Genomic DNA, 14,502 nt, shown 5'->3' with positions numbered 1-14,502 from the left:
CATAATCCGTCATGAAGATGGTAGAGCTAGAAATAGACTTCGGTTTTGCTGGTTCGACCTACAAACTTCACAGTGCCAAGGACCTTTGGTCGTCACATTGAACGGTTTATTGAAAGGCGATGAAGGACAAGAAGCATTGTGAGACTTATCGCCCTCTCCAAGCAGGGACAGTCTCAGAACGATTGCATTGTTTTGGACCTGAGTTGCATCAGTAACAAAGATAAATGTTGATGTTGAAAGAATAGCATTGAATGGGCCCGGACTTACCCTTCAATTTTCCTTCCTTTGTCTTGGCTTTCATGGTCACAAAGAGGTTATGAAAGATGTTGTGCCGGTAAAACATAATGAAGTTTTGGTGATCTAAAGACAAAGGATATGCTGAAACCAAGAACCAGGAGATCCTCAAGAAGCATGAAAGCAGCCGCTTGTTTGAGATTCGTCTATTCATCTGTTCGTAGCTCCAAAAATGGAAGTCAAAGAACAGCATTCTAAGTTATAACAAGAAGGTCCTGAAGTGACAATATCATCAAACATGACGCGAGATCTGTCACCAATCCAATCCTTAGAAGAAGAATGCTGCCAAACGCTCTTCCCTCAATCAAACTCCTCCCGCGCCGGAGTCTTATGCAGCCCATACAGAATTGAAAAAATGAGTCCTAGTGTAAACGCAATGAAATGGAGAATTGCAAATGAACCAAAGGAAACCGTGGGCGATGCTGATAACTGGATATACTTGATAGAACGATTCCAGTACGGTTACTTATTGTGGCACATAGGGGGATCCACGAAAATGGTCGAGCATCCAGACGAGGGGATATCCTGCAAACCGAGGGTAAAATCGTATGAGATGAGGTGGTAGATGGAATGTTGCAAGAAGGTTAAATCCACGAACGCGAGGGGGGAAAAGCATTAGATAATAGGTAGTTCGAGGGCAATATATGCCCATCCAAGAATTAGGAAATATCGTCAAAGTGAGTAGAGCCGTTGATTATAAGGTCGGAAAGATGAGGGGATGTATAAAAACGGGCCGCAATTTCGATGACGGTCATCGAAACACTCGCCCATTCTGCGCAACGGTTTCGAAGTCGATTTTGCCTTTGTATCTGAGGGGCCCGCCGTCTTCGAGCCATGGAAGAAGGTTTTTGCACTGACTGACATCAAACGACTCCAGCTGATTGCAGCCCTCTGCGACCGCTTCAACGCCCACGCCAGTGACCCGGACGCAGCCACGGACTGATAGCCGTTTGAGATTTAGGAGGTGGAGTCCAATGCTGCGCAAGGAAGGGTCCGAGATCGCGGACCCGCAGAACGACATGTTGAGATAGGTCAACTGCGAGCATTGGAGTGCGAGAACTTCTGTCGCTGTGTCTGACAAAGCGCAGCAAAACGACTGGTCACGGTCAGCGGTACTGCAAGATAGCTCCTGTAACAGTGATAAGCTTACCAAATCCAGTTCTTGTAGCTGTTTGGCTGCGTTGGTTAGGTAAACAATGGCATTGTCGGTGAGATAAGTGCAGTCCGCCAACGTGAGTTTGCGCAAATTGATAAATTGGGCATTTCCCCAGTACTGGAAGCCTTGGTCAGTGATGGTCGTACATCGGGTCAAATCCATCTGCTCGATTCTGGAGGCAGCGTGCGACGCAATATGGTGCATCGAGCGATCCGTGACATGTTTGCAGTAAGACAAGGTTAATTTCTTCAATTGCGGACAGCCATATACAGTGCCCGCTTCAGTCTGCATCGTGGGCTTCAGAGCTGCTTTGCCCATCTTTCCAGTCTCACCGTTGGGCTTATGTTGTCCAGGAGCAACCCAGCCTATTATCCGAGCCAGCAGCGTGTCCCCGACTTTTCTACAATTACTCAAATCAACCTCCTGTAGACCAGTCGCCTTGCCAGTCATCTCAAGAATGGCAGTTGCAGTAACATCCCAGACACTTTTCATCTTCCAACTGACGACGTTAGCGCCGCATGTAGCGGCTAAATTCGAGAAGCCCTCGTCGGTGATGTGGAAACAATTACTGATATTGACGTGGCGAGGTCGTTCCCCAACAAAAGGGCAGATTATTTTGACCAAAACATCATCGCTAAGTTTGCGATTGTATATGCTCAGATCAAGATAACGAACGAGTTCAGAGGATTTGGTAAGAATCTCAGACCAATGCAGAGAGACAGCTCGAAGGCGCATAAGTTCGTGAAGCTCCAGGTGTTGGAAAATCCTCACGAGTATATTATCCGGTAGAATGCCGACATTATCGCCGCGCGACTCGCGGTGTGCCTTCTGTGTTGTCGACAAAGTCGATGTGTCGGAAAGGGAGTGAAGAGACGACCTAGTCGAACGAGTCCCAGACGGAGGGGATTGTCGCTGTTGCTCCCCAGACACTTCGTCTGGTGTCAATGGGGCGACGGACCCGCGCCGGCTGCGTAGTCGAACCTTGTCCAAGCCAACATTCAGAAAAGGGTCAGGATCTGAGGGTTTCAGCACATTCTGATCCTCCATGGCACCGGGAGCTCGCGGGCTATCCAACTCTGTCTCTGTAAGCGTCAAAAGCGGCATTGATTGTCTCCGAGCAGCTCTGATTTTGAACTCCCCATCGGTGGGCTGATCAGCGCTTCCTGCATCTGACATGACAACGTCACCATCAGAGGCAGACTGAAGTCTCTCCTTGGCCGTGTTCTCGACCTGCTGGCGGACAGTTTGGGGAAGCTTGTCCCAGAATTCGGCGAGGACATCGCCACTAAGCATGAGGCACTCGACTGCAGTAACGGAGCGTACCGTCGCTGTCCTGCGGGGCGCCAGCGACAGACTCACAACCTCTCCAAAGTATTGCCCTTGTTTGAGTCTTGCTTTGACCTCGAATGGTGGATTCTCGATAGAAGCTGCTAGAGAATGGCGGTCTTGTGCGTCCGTTCTTTCCGTGAGGACTTCAACTTCGCCCCGCACAATGAAATAGATTTCACGTCCCTGGGAGTCTTGTCGGATAATGTCCGTGAATGGAGGGTACGATCGTGGTTGAGCATTGAGCCCTAGAAAGTGGAGTATGTCGGGGGGTAGGCTAGAGAAGAGAGGCAACTCCTTAAGCAATAGGCGGACATTGACCGACCCGGTCGCCAGCGCGCTTGACGAAGCGTCTGCAACACCGACTCCAGGACTTGGCGACTTGCGCTTTTTGTTGCCCGCCTTCAAGGATGTGCCTTCACGTTCGATAGGTGATAGGTCCCCAGAAGACGAATCTCTTAGTCTCTTCGAGCCTCTGCGTACAGGGCTAGTGAGGTCAGCCGAAGGGGTTGATGTTTCCTTCTTCTTCTTCTCCAGTATCATCAATCGTTCCTGGGCCTCATCCCGTATCGCTTGCTCCACCTCTGGAAATCGGGGAAGAATGTTCCTGAAGTCCTCCTTGGACAGAACGACCAGGAGACATCGCGTTCGAGCGATGATGGTGGCTGTTCGGGGCCGGTCCATCAAGACCCCAATCTCGCCAAAGAACGCGCCCGGTTCCAAATCGGCATAGATACTTTCGCCATCGCGAGAAGTGGCTGAGACAGCGCCCCGAACCAACCAGTATATCGCCTTGGCCTCGTCACCCTCTGTCAGGATATAATCGTTCGGCGCACTGAGTTGGGGGCGGAGATGCTGTGCGACCTCCACCAGAAACGATTCGGGAGTGGATTGGAACAGGGGAAAGGAACGTAGTCGATCAATCAAGTCCAGGGGTAATGCTTGGATATGCGAGGATGCCAACGGGGACGGTCGTGCAGGTCGATTTGGATTTGTGACCGAGTCGAATGAGTGTATCAACGAGACGGTATCGGAGACGGGCGTGACGGCCTTGGTTCCTCCGCCAGCCCTGCCGTGACGCCGCATGATGAATGGGTTTCAATGGCTTGCGAAGTGGGAACGGACTCTAGAAAGGACTGATCTTGTGTCGTCCGATTAAGCAGCATATAGTTTGCCGGGAAGCGATCAATGGGCCGATGACGTCGACGAGAATAGTGATCACGGGAGCTTCAGAAAAGCACCGCCGAGGGGGCGGGGAGGACAAGGACGGGCGTCAGTAGTGGCGCGACATATGAGGTCGTGGAGTTTTCGATTATGAGGACGCAACGATTAGATGGGAACTGGGACGTTTCAGCGATTTGCGGAATTTCGCGAAAGACGAAGCATAGCACACAGGTAGTACTAGTGCTAGGTGCTTAGCGGACGGCAGAAACCGTTCCAACAGAATATAATACCAAATGTTAATGGAAAGCGGGGATCACCAACGTCAAATCATAGTGAGAGTGTGGTAGAGCTCCACCATTAAATCAGTAGAGCCAAGTCAGTAAGCACACCAACTACGAAGAACTTCTTCAGCTGTTTTTCCTGGGTATTAGAAATATTCTCTATCCGGCAGAGATAGAAAGTGATATGTTTATGGTGGAGAGGCTAAGGAGGCTGAAAATGCAAGACAAAATATTGAGTAATGCTCAGCAGGGGAAGGAATCATCCATCCTTGTACTGCAAATGCGGGACAACAATTTGAGTCGGCAGATTGGTCATGTATATGGGAGCCGAAACTGACAAGAGGTGTCAGTGGTGGGGGTACTCACAGCGATCTATCCAACAGTGCTTACAGCGGCGGTCAGAATTTATCTAATCCAGGTAGGATCAGCAGGTAATATCGGTAGAGAACGATATCAATCACACATCCAAGCGTAGGAAGTAGATACCTTGGTAAGATTAGACATTAGGATGCTCAATCTATGCGAAGAATCTTAGGATTGTTTCATCTTCATTGGCGTTTTTCTGTGCTTTGAGTCTCTTTCATTTGTTTGCTTTCAGATGGTAGAATTCGGCCGAATAGACAGCCGTTGTTTTAAGACTTCCATACTAACCATAGGTATCTACTTTGGGTACTGAGTACAGAGTACTTCATACATACGTCTACGGAGATCGTCAGTTGTATTTTCAATGGGTAATGCAGTGGATATGCATATTATTAAATTGTGACGCCCACAGACGTTCAGAACCCTGTGTCCTAATAAAGATGCCTAACGGAGGATTTAGGTATCCCTTACATACCTACCGATAATGTCACCTGATCATTGGCTATGTCAAGTACATACCTCCGAGTCAGCATTTGTATTGATCGGACTTGATTGGCTCAGCAGCCGTATGATAAGCATATTTTAATCTACAGTTTCTTTTGTCACCTCTTTATATGGAGTTCTACGAGAGATTTGTACCCACGACTAGCAGGAAATGCTGAAGCCATTGATATTATCTGTGAAAGACCTAGTCCTTTGATCTAGCACCAGGAGCGAGACATTATACTTCCAGAGTCTAAAATGTTATTACATCTGAGGCCTGAGGAGAGTACATAGGCCAGATAAAGCCTGAGAATCATAAGATCAAAGTTAGAGGGTGCCACTCCCTCATGGTGTGGACGATGTTCTTGGTCGGCCAAACATGACTCTGTCCCTAAGGGAAGGCGTCTTGTCTCGTACACAACTGCTAGGTAGTCCGTATACTGAGAATGAGGGGCAGCTACCAGATTGTTCATCGACAGTCCAAGCCTGCCCAAACTGGCATAATTGAATTCAACCCCGATGCTGCCACCCCAGCCTGGAAAAGGAATGGTCTCGTCGAGGAACGATGAATTGTTCCCCTACCAAATCTCATTGTGCCAAGTGATCTTTCTGCGGATTTGGGTGACGTAGACCTCGAGTCAAAGGCATCACTTTCTGCCTGATGTGAAGTATCAGGGAAGTCTGACATTCAAGCCGCGTCTGTGATTGTGTACCCATCTGCCGTCACTTCTGTGTTGACCATCAAGGTATCTCCAGGTGACGTGCAGGTATGAAAGTCACGTCGGACCTTAGGTTCAGTATCGTCACCAGAGGGAGGAAAGATTCAGTTGTGAATATGCCTCAATCCTCGCTTTTGCTCACGCGGTTGCCTAAAATGAAGTCGACATAGGCTGGACGGTTTCCTTTGAGAGTCTCAAGAGCATCCTGCATCAGCCCATAAGCCATACTCAATTTCAAGCCGAGTTTCGTTGTGCGAGCAGCCGTGTAGACGTCGTGTCGGGCTATGAAATATCTTCAGTTAGCTGTGATCTTATTATATGGGTACACTGCGCCAAACGGGATTATACCTAGCAAACTGTAAATGCCAGAAAAGGACAGCCCGGCCGTGACAGTCGAGAGGAAATCCCTCCTGTCGTGCCGAGCATAGTCCACAGTCTCTTCGAAAATGCAGAACGCAAGCGCACCAGCACTCAGTTTAAATCCCATCTTCATACCCTCTTTCACACCTCCAACTATCGCTATGTAATTTTTGGTCTTGTGGTATTGAAACCACCCCGTCGATGTGGTCGGAAAGCGGTGCGCATTTTCAGCGCGAAAACGGTATGCGGCCTTTTTGCTTCCATGCGATGAACCAATTGCCATACCAACAGAGAAAGCCGACAAAGCTGTAAACGGCAATCGCTTCCCAACCTCAATACCTAACCTTGGTGGAGTATCAGATTCGAAAAGCTTGTCCCAGTGGAGGATCTTTAATAAGGTTGAAGGCTCGGTAGAGCGCGTCTCGGTCGGGGAATCGGTGTCCATATTGAAGTAGGGAGAGTCTGATGTCAAATTATGAGAACTGAACGGTCTCGTTCAATAGAAATTTGTGACAGACTCTAGGTCGGATCAGTCGACGCAAGGAGCGGTGCGTTGGATATTTGCAGCTTTCTTGTGTAGGTTGAGAATGAAGGACGCACTAGACTATTCGGAGGTCCCGAGTCAGTATGGAGTATCTACGGAGTAGTTGATTACTTACTCCGAGGTCCCACCAAAGCTTCTTTTAGACGCGCATCATCAGAAATCAAAGGCCACTATGGTAAGTAACTAGCTTCAGCGCAGCAGTGGAATTATTGAAACTTGTGCTGACATGACACTATATTACAGTCGCAGGTGGACCCTCTGAGCTTGACCCTTCTGTTCAAGAAGCACAAAACTACAGTGCTTCTAATGCTTCCGCCCCACGAGACGATCGCGACAGCCCAGGAGATGCTTCTCACAGCTCTCCGATCGCGAGGTATCAGGGAGATTAACGGGGATCCTGTACCTGACGACTTCTCAGACATTGAATTTGGTGTTACGGTGGACAAAAATGACCTAGAAAAAGGATGGTCGAAACTGGAGATAGCGATGCCAGAACTTGAGAACAGCGGAACATCTAAACGAGGTGCTCGAAAGCAGACCAGTCTGAAAGCAGCGGATATACGGAATGGACAGGTGATCGCTTTCAGGTTTCGCAAGCCTCGTGAGGAATCTGAGAAAGATGGCGACCTCGACATCGACCTCGAGTTGGAAGATCCTGGCTGGGACGTCGTTGTTCCAAGCCTTGATGACGAGGAAGGAGAGCCAAATTAACCAAGAGAGACTCATTTCATTTCGTCTGCTCCTTGCTTTTGGCGCTCGGCTGGGTATATGGGTTTAAAATAGAGTGTTCATATGATGCTTTGTACTATAAGGTGGCAGGGCCTTTCTTTTTAATTTGATGACGGACTTGAACCGTCCAGATAACAAATACTGCAACATGATGAATGAATGAATGAATCTTATACCTAATCAGAATATAGCTCTATACACGTAGTAGAATAATAGGTTCTACTTACGAACGCATATCGCATGCTAAATCGTCTTTTCTCTCATGTTCCGCGAGAAAAAGATATTGTTTTAGTCTAGCTCACCACAGTAGAATATTACATCGTAACCAAGATTTCACGCTCATATGTTATCGCTGCTGTCCTTAATAGTCGCAGCGATTTTGTGAGGAGAGAAGGCCGGTCGAGTGCTGAAGACAACGGTCGTCGAACCTGGGAAACCAAGAAGTATTCTGATAAGATCTTTTGCACCATCCATGTTGAACTCGGCAATAACAAAGGCTCTTGGCTGTGGCTAGACTCTCTATTTCATAGTACCCCTTTTAAAGTATCTCGGAAAGCGACTGTTGTGGATGCCAATCTCTTCGAATACTTAGTGATGATCAAACCAATCACGATCGAGTTGTGTGTGGCCATAAGGATCGAATGTTACGTTGCTTGCCATTTCTATGCATAATCGGGTTCAATCCGGTGGAAGTAGCTACGCACACGCGCAATGACGCTAATCGACACCGCTGATGGTTGCTCGGAGCAACGCAACGTGGACAAACAACCAAAAGTCAACAGCTTGACGTGAAGACAACTCATTGGAGAGTAACTCAATCAGGAACAGTCTAGAGAGGTACCAGAGTGTCGAAAAGGCCCACTGTCAACATTCCTCAGCTGTGGACTTTCGACACCTCTTTCTCTATTGATAAGTTCCTTTTACCTCATTCTCTCCATAATTTTCCGCGTGGCCGAAGGGTGGCAGGGCATCGCGGGATACCCAGAAATCGCCCTTCACTTTGTATCGTCTTCGACGACTAATTCACAGCCCAAACTGGAGAAACGCTAACATATAGACGCCATGGCAGCCGAAGGCGGCTCCTCATCGATCACAGTCACCGTTCGAGTCCGACCTTTTACAATCCGAGAAGCAGCACAGCTTCCAAAATGTGAAGACGGTCCCCTATTTCTAGGAGATGGCTCCCTGGCCGGAGCACCAACCCCCAAGCTCAATCAGAAGGGAATCCGGTCCATTATCAAAGTTATTGATGACAGATGCTTGTGAGCGCAATTTTCAATCAGCTTATTGATTCACAAGAAAAACTGACATGCTCAAAGAGTCTTTGACCCTCCGGAGGACAATCCAGTCCAGAAGTTCTCGAGAAGCGTTGTGCCAAACGGCAAACGCGTTAAGGACCAGACATTCGCCTTCGACCGCATCTTTGACCAAAACGCCACACAGGGTGAGGTGTATGAAGCGACTACACGAACCCTCCTGGACAGCGTACTTGACGGTTACAATGCCACGGTTTTCGCTTACGGTGCCACAGGATGTGGAAAGACGCACACAATCACCGGCACAGCACAACAGCCCGGCATCATCTTCCTTACCATGCAGGAGTTATTCGAACGAATCGAGGAGCGGAAAGGAGAGAAACACACCGAAGTATCACTCTCATACCTGGAAATTTACAATGAAACAATTCGCGATCTTCTGGTCCCTGGCGGCAGCAAAGGGGGCTTGATGCTCCGTGAAGATTCGAATAAGTCGGTTTCTGTCTCCGGGCTATCAAGTCACCATCCGCAAAACGTACAACAGGTGATGGACATGATCATGCGGGGCAACGAATGCCGAACAATGTCGCCAACGGAAGCTAATGCCACGTCCTCTCGGTCGCATGCAGTTCTTCAGATCAATATCGCCCAGAAGGATCGCAATGCGGATGTCAACGAACCACATACAATGGCGACATTGAGCATCATTGACCTTGCGGGAAGCGAGCGAGCTAGTGCCACTAAGAACAGAGGCGAGCGGCTCCTGGAAGGAGCCAATATCAACAAGTCCCTTCTCGCTCTAGGCAGCTGTATCAACGCCCTCTGCGACCCTCGAAAGCGCAATCATGTTCCTTACCGGAACTCAAAGCTGACTCGTCTTCTGAAATTCTCCCTGGGCGGCAACTGTAGGACGGTGATGATTGTGTGCGTTAGCCCATCTAGCCAACATTTCGATGAGACACAAAACACGCTGCGCTACGCAAACCGAGCGAAAAATATACAGACTAAGGTCACGCGCAACGTATTCAACGTCAACCGCCATGTGAAAGACTTCTTAGTGAAGATCGATGAGCAAATGAATCTGATCAATGAGCTCAAAGCTCAACAGAAAGAATCTGAAAAACTGGCCTTCGCAAAGTTCAAGAAGCAGACTGAAAAGAAGGACGCAGCTATTCGGGAAGGTGTCTCACGTATTCGCAACGCATATGATCACTCGTTGCTAGAAAGGCAAGAGAAGATCAATACTATGATCAAATTGAAGCAGGTAAACCGCCGGATCGGCATGTTATCTTCATGGATTGCGGCTTTCGACGCGGTGTGCGCGAACTCTGGAAACGATGAACCTTTATCCAATCTGCAAGCGATTCGGAAAACGGCGCAAGGTATCCTCCTCGAACTGGAGGGTAGCAGGCAACATTACCATCAGCGACTGGCCAAGAATAACTGGGACCGAGCTATGAATTCTGCTGTAGAGAACGCCATCCGTCAACTCAGAGACTTCGAGATTAGTGACAATAGTGACTTTGCCAATTTCGATCGGGAGGCGGAGCTGCTCCGGGCAAATGCGGAGCGAGAGGCATTGTCCGCAATGGCCGACCAAGACAAGGCAGGCGAGGTGGCAACAATTCAAGTTCTTCTCCAAGCTCAATTTGAAATCATTGCCTCCATTGAGCAGATAATGCGACTGAGCGAGGAAGAGGCAGTTGAAATGGGCAAGAAGATTCTTCTGAAGATGCTCAACTCGTCAGCTAACGTCGCCACCAATGTCGTGAAACCGGACGGCACACTACTGTCTGCTCAACCATTCAGCCCGTTGAAGCATAGTTCTCCCAAACAAAAGAGGAGATCGAGCGTAGCTCATCTTCCCACTGTGAAAGGCTTGGGGGCACCAATATCGTTTACTCCCGCTGCCCCGGCATCACCAACAAAGGGATCTCCACGACGGCGTAAAGTGGGTGCCGGAAGGAAGAGTGTCAGTTTCTCGCCGAAGAAGACACAGGCAAAAACAACGAAGAGAAGTGTCCGCTGGAAGGACGACGAGCAAGATGGTGCCTTGACGGAGTATCAAAAGACACCTCAAAAACCACTTACTGAGACTATCCCTGAAGAACCTCCCAGCGAGGAGCCCCAACTGCCCCGAGCCTCTCCAATCCCACGTGGAATCCCTGTGCCCAGCCGAAACATCAGTCCTTCTGGCTCCTCTCCCATCCCGCCTCCTTCCAATGAACCAACGCTGCACGTTCAAAAGAACAATCGATTTAAAGCGGGATTTCTGTCAAAGAAGGCCGGCAGCTCGCCTGTGGGGCCGCCTCCAACCTCCACTCTCCCGCTCTCTGACAATGAGAATTCACCTTTGCGAGATATTGAAAACAGCAGTTTCCTGAATCGCAGCTCTATGGACCGTCCGTCTCGAATCGCAGTTCGAACATCCAGCGGAAGCTACTCCAGTAGCCCACTGCCCGACAGTAGGGATAGCTGGAAGGCTAGCAAAGATGATGCCATAAAGATCACTTCAGCTATGAGGCGAATTTCTGGCGGACAATTTGGCTCCGCTGCCTCTACCAACTCCCTCCGCATCAACCGCCGGCGCAGCCCGACATCTGCAACATATGGAAGCTCTCCAAGCGAAAACACAATGTTTACCGCGTCGCAGGCCAGGCGGATGGTCAAAAGTGAGAAGGAGCTTGATCCCAAGCCTAGGGTTTTGAGTCCTCGAACTCTCCCAATTATGAAAAGCACAAGTCATAGACGAACCACATTCGGTGGTGACATTCGGCCCCGAGATATCAGTCTTACTAGCAGAGACGCTATAAGGCTTAGTACTATGGCCGCTCCAAGTATCGAGCGACCCCCGGAGACTCTCTACCCCAGCTCTGGAGCAGGCTGGAGGTAGTCGTTGATTGCTAACTTACATTGGTTACTTGCGGGCGATATGGAGTATTTGGGACGGTGTTCAGGAAGACAGATACCACAGTTTTTGTTATTTTTCCTTCCTCTCCTTCTTTTTCACTGTTCAAGGCATCTTTACAGGGAATCTTGCCTTTTTCTAACTTACCAATGCATGGCCAAGGATAGGCCCACCCCACCGACAGAAAATAGGAACACTTGCCGTAAACTTGATTGTTCTTCAATGTTGATACCTCTTTTTTGTACAATATGTGCCAATTTGACTCGAAAGATTGAAGGAATTCTGAGAAGTTGTCTTGCTCGTCCAGCGGTGGCTTTTGTTCGCCATACTATCGCATATCACAACTAATCTGTACCCCAAATCTCGTGCGGAGAGCTTAAGCTCGATTATGTCATCGCGTTAAATGACGCCAGTTGAGCGTCGACGAAGCCATAGTGGGATCTAAGGAAGAAGACATCTGTAAAGAAGTTGACTTGCCTTCTTGTATCTCAGTGAGCCGCTTGTCTCATAAAAATCCAAATGTCTAATAGAAGGGGGGTCCGCCTTTTCTCCTCATCTGACGCATCATCAACCCCCGAAATCACAACATTCCGCCTTTTGCCGTTCCCTCAGAAAATTTCCTATCTCCAAAGTCCGGATTTCTGATTATCTGAGTACATATTCCATCTGATTGATGGCTTTCGCTCCATCGGCAATCAGATCGACTTTGTTCTCACGATACTTTCGCGCTTTCTCGACTATCTCTACTTTCCTATCCTTGACCTCTGAATCCACAGCTCGGAACATGTCCGAAATCACGCAAACGGCAACATTGGCCGCGGGCTGCTTCTGGGGAGTTGAGCATCTCTTCCGCAAGCACTTTGGCAATGGAAAGGGCCTGCTCGAAGCTAAAGTAGGCTACTGTGGTGGATCAACGTCTTCCCCATCGTATCGCGCTGTGTGCACTGGAACTACTGGTCGTATGTTGCCTTTCCTTGGGACTTGTTGGTCAAAGTTATGATGCTCACGTTATTCTTTTTTTTCTGTGACAGACGCTGAAGCTGTTCAATTAACCTTTGATCCCTCGGTCGTCAGCTACGGCTCCCTGTTGGAATTCTTCTACCGCATGCATGATCCTACAACCAAAGACCGCCAGGGCCCTGACGTCGGCACACAGTACCGCAGTGCGATCTTCACGCATGGCGAGGAGCAGCACAAGATTGCGGAGGAAATCACGGATAAAGTCTCCAAGCAGTGGTACAAGCAACCTGTCTCAACGCAGATTATACCTGCAGGCCAGTGGTGGGATGCCGAGGAGTACCACCAGCTTTACCTAACCAAGAACCCGTCCGGCTACGAATGTCCTGCTCAGTAAGTTTGAACTAGATACATCTGTAGTTACTAATCTGTTGCTGACTTTGTTCTCGTATAGCTTCGTGAGAGACTTCCCTCCCCTCTCTTGACTGTCCACCAAAATTTAGATATTGTATATATAATCTCCATGTGTGCTATCTATGGTCAAACTCTTTCCAATACTTCATTGTGACCTTGGTTCACACGGGAAAACTCACCCCTTCAGGACTAGTTTGCTTGTATATGCAGCAATGCTGGAGATAGTATGGTCTTTTTGCAAAATCCAAATCAGTACAACAATACTTTGTCTGTCTCAGAGGCCTGTTTCACAGACCAGTTTCTGAATGTCAATATTTTCTACAGCTTCCGTGAAAAACGTCAGAGACTGGGGATGTTATTGTAGGAAGTTGCAAATACCAAGGCAGCTTCAGACACAGATACTTATGATAACCAAGCATCCACAGTCAAAGGGTATGTGTTTCTACTTATACTAGATGTGAAGGGGCTTACAGTATGCTATGAATGAAGTAAGAGGATCTCACTAGGGTTTCTAATAATCAAACTACAGTGCCTTATATCGTGAGAAACTAGTTAGAGAATGTCTAAGGAGATTATGTACTCACTTAACAGAGGGAGGAATATAATCCTTTAGTACCTAGTAGTCACTTTAAGTTTACAGAGAAAGGGTATTAGAATCTTCTAGGGTGATAATAGTAGAATATAATTACTTTAATAGTATAATATATGACTTAAATCAAGAACAGTACCTTGCTTCTCTATGAGAGATTGCACCTACAGCCATTTCCTAAGCTCACTTTTCTCCTCTTTCTTTCAGTTGCTCCAGCTTCTTCTATTCCTCTTCTCTACATCTCTCCTTCTTTTGTAATCAGACTAGGCTATGAGGGCTTATTTATCAATTTAGATGCTCAATTACTCGCGAGACACATTCACCTTCCTCACAGAGTAACACTGGGACAATAAAGGTCCTTTTGAGGCCTGCAAATACTCTCTGCTCATTTTCAACGTCCTTTATTTACGTCTACTCAACTTCCATTGTCTGTCATTAGTACAAAGAGCACCACAATCTGTGTTGATCTTTGCCTTGCCTTCTCGTCTGGCTGTATCTCTGACAACTCGGCGTCGTGGTCGCTCCCTCCTACAGTTTTCTGTCCCGTGAAAACTCATTTAACCCTTTTCAAAAGCTTAAGCAGTGAGTAACCCTATGGCTCAGAAAGACCTTGCTGTCCTGCACCTGTGTCTAACATTGGCATCATTGAAAGCAGCATAAACGGAGCTTGAGCTCTCAGATACAGACACCTCTCAACACACAATTGGGAACCTACGACAAACTGGCTTAACATCTCGATCCTACTGAAAATGGCAATGTATACCATTGATGGGGCTATGGCTGAGGCCTTGGGCCATCTGAATCGCATTGCGTGTCACGTAAGTCTCACAGAGTGGAGGTAATGGGGACGGCTGGCTGATGACAGCAGTTCCGGAAGCATGAGCAACACAGGCCAGCCAATGAACTGGGAAAGTTGAGCATCATGATTGTCAACGCCTTTTCTGAGGGAATCGAGCATA

General features: G+C 48.2%; 5 protein-coding genes across 5 annotated transcripts; 3 read left to right on the top strand and 2 right to left on the bottom strand.

Annotated features, from left to right (window-relative positions):
* Nucleotides 1-286: 286 nt before the first annotated feature.
* AFUA_2G03170 (uncharacterized protein) lies at nucleotides 287-4,203 on the bottom strand. Its single transcript, XM_077804062.1, has 2 exons — nucleotides 1,445-4,203; nucleotides 287-1,390 (listed from the first exon to the last, which is right to left on the bottom strand). Exons 1-2 carry the CDS (start codon nucleotides 3,860-3,862, stop codon nucleotides 1,046-1,048), a joined length of 2,763 nt encoding a protein of 920 aa, XP_077660226.1. The 5' UTR covers nucleotides 3,863-4,203; the 3' UTR covers nucleotides 287-1,045.
* Nucleotides 4,204-5,210: 1,007 nt separating this feature from the next.
* Nucleotides 5,211-6,738, bottom strand: AFUA_2G03160 (uncharacterized protein). Its single transcript, XM_744358.2, has 2 exons — nucleotides 6,135-6,738; nucleotides 5,211-6,068 (listed from the first exon to the last, which is right to left on the bottom strand). Exons 1-2 carry the CDS (start codon nucleotides 6,589-6,591, stop codon nucleotides 5,908-5,910), a joined length of 618 nt encoding a protein of 205 aa, XP_749451.1. The 5' UTR covers nucleotides 6,592-6,738; the 3' UTR covers nucleotides 5,211-5,907.
* Nucleotides 6,739-6,794: 56 nt separating this feature from the next.
* AFUA_2G03155 (uncharacterized protein) lies at nucleotides 6,795-7,605 on the top strand. Its single transcript, XM_001481601.2, has 2 exons — nucleotides 6,795-6,865; nucleotides 6,934-7,605. Exons 1-2 carry the CDS (start codon nucleotides 6,863-6,865, stop codon nucleotides 7,399-7,401), a joined length of 471 nt encoding a protein of 156 aa, XP_001481651.2. The 5' UTR covers nucleotides 6,795-6,862; the 3' UTR covers nucleotides 7,402-7,605.
* A 542-nt stretch (nucleotides 7,606-8,147) lies between these two features.
* On the top strand, nucleotides 8,148-11,918 carry AFUA_2G03150 (kinesin family protein). Its single transcript, XM_744357.2, has 2 exons — nucleotides 8,148-8,681; nucleotides 8,739-11,918. The coding sequence occupies exons 1-2, from the start codon at nucleotides 8,482-8,484 to the stop codon at nucleotides 11,566-11,568; spliced, it is 3,030 nt and encodes a 1,009-aa protein (XP_749450.1). The 5' UTR covers nucleotides 8,148-8,481; the 3' UTR covers nucleotides 11,569-11,918.
* Nucleotides 11,919-11,938: 20 nt separating this feature from the next.
* On the top strand, nucleotides 11,939-13,415 carry AFUA_2G03140 (peptide-methionine-S-sulfoxide reductase). Its single transcript, XM_744356.2, has 3 exons — nucleotides 11,939-12,542; nucleotides 12,615-12,933; nucleotides 12,995-13,415. Exons 1-3 carry the CDS (start codon nucleotides 12,257-12,259, stop codon nucleotides 13,023-13,025), a joined length of 636 nt encoding a protein of 211 aa, XP_749449.2. The 5' UTR covers nucleotides 11,939-12,256; the 3' UTR covers nucleotides 13,026-13,415.
* Nucleotides 13,416-14,502: the final 1,087 nt, after the last annotated feature.

The sequence above is a fragment of the Aspergillus fumigatus genome, chromosome 2 (genome assembly GCF_000002655.1).
Source record: "Aspergillus fumigatus Af293 chromosome 2, whole genome shotgun sequence".
NCBI lineage: Eukaryota > Fungi > Ascomycota > Eurotiomycetes > Eurotiales > Aspergillaceae > Aspergillus > Aspergillus fumigatus.
The sequence above is the reverse complement of the archived record's forward strand: the minus strand, read 5'-3'. Positions and strand labels throughout refer to the sequence as shown.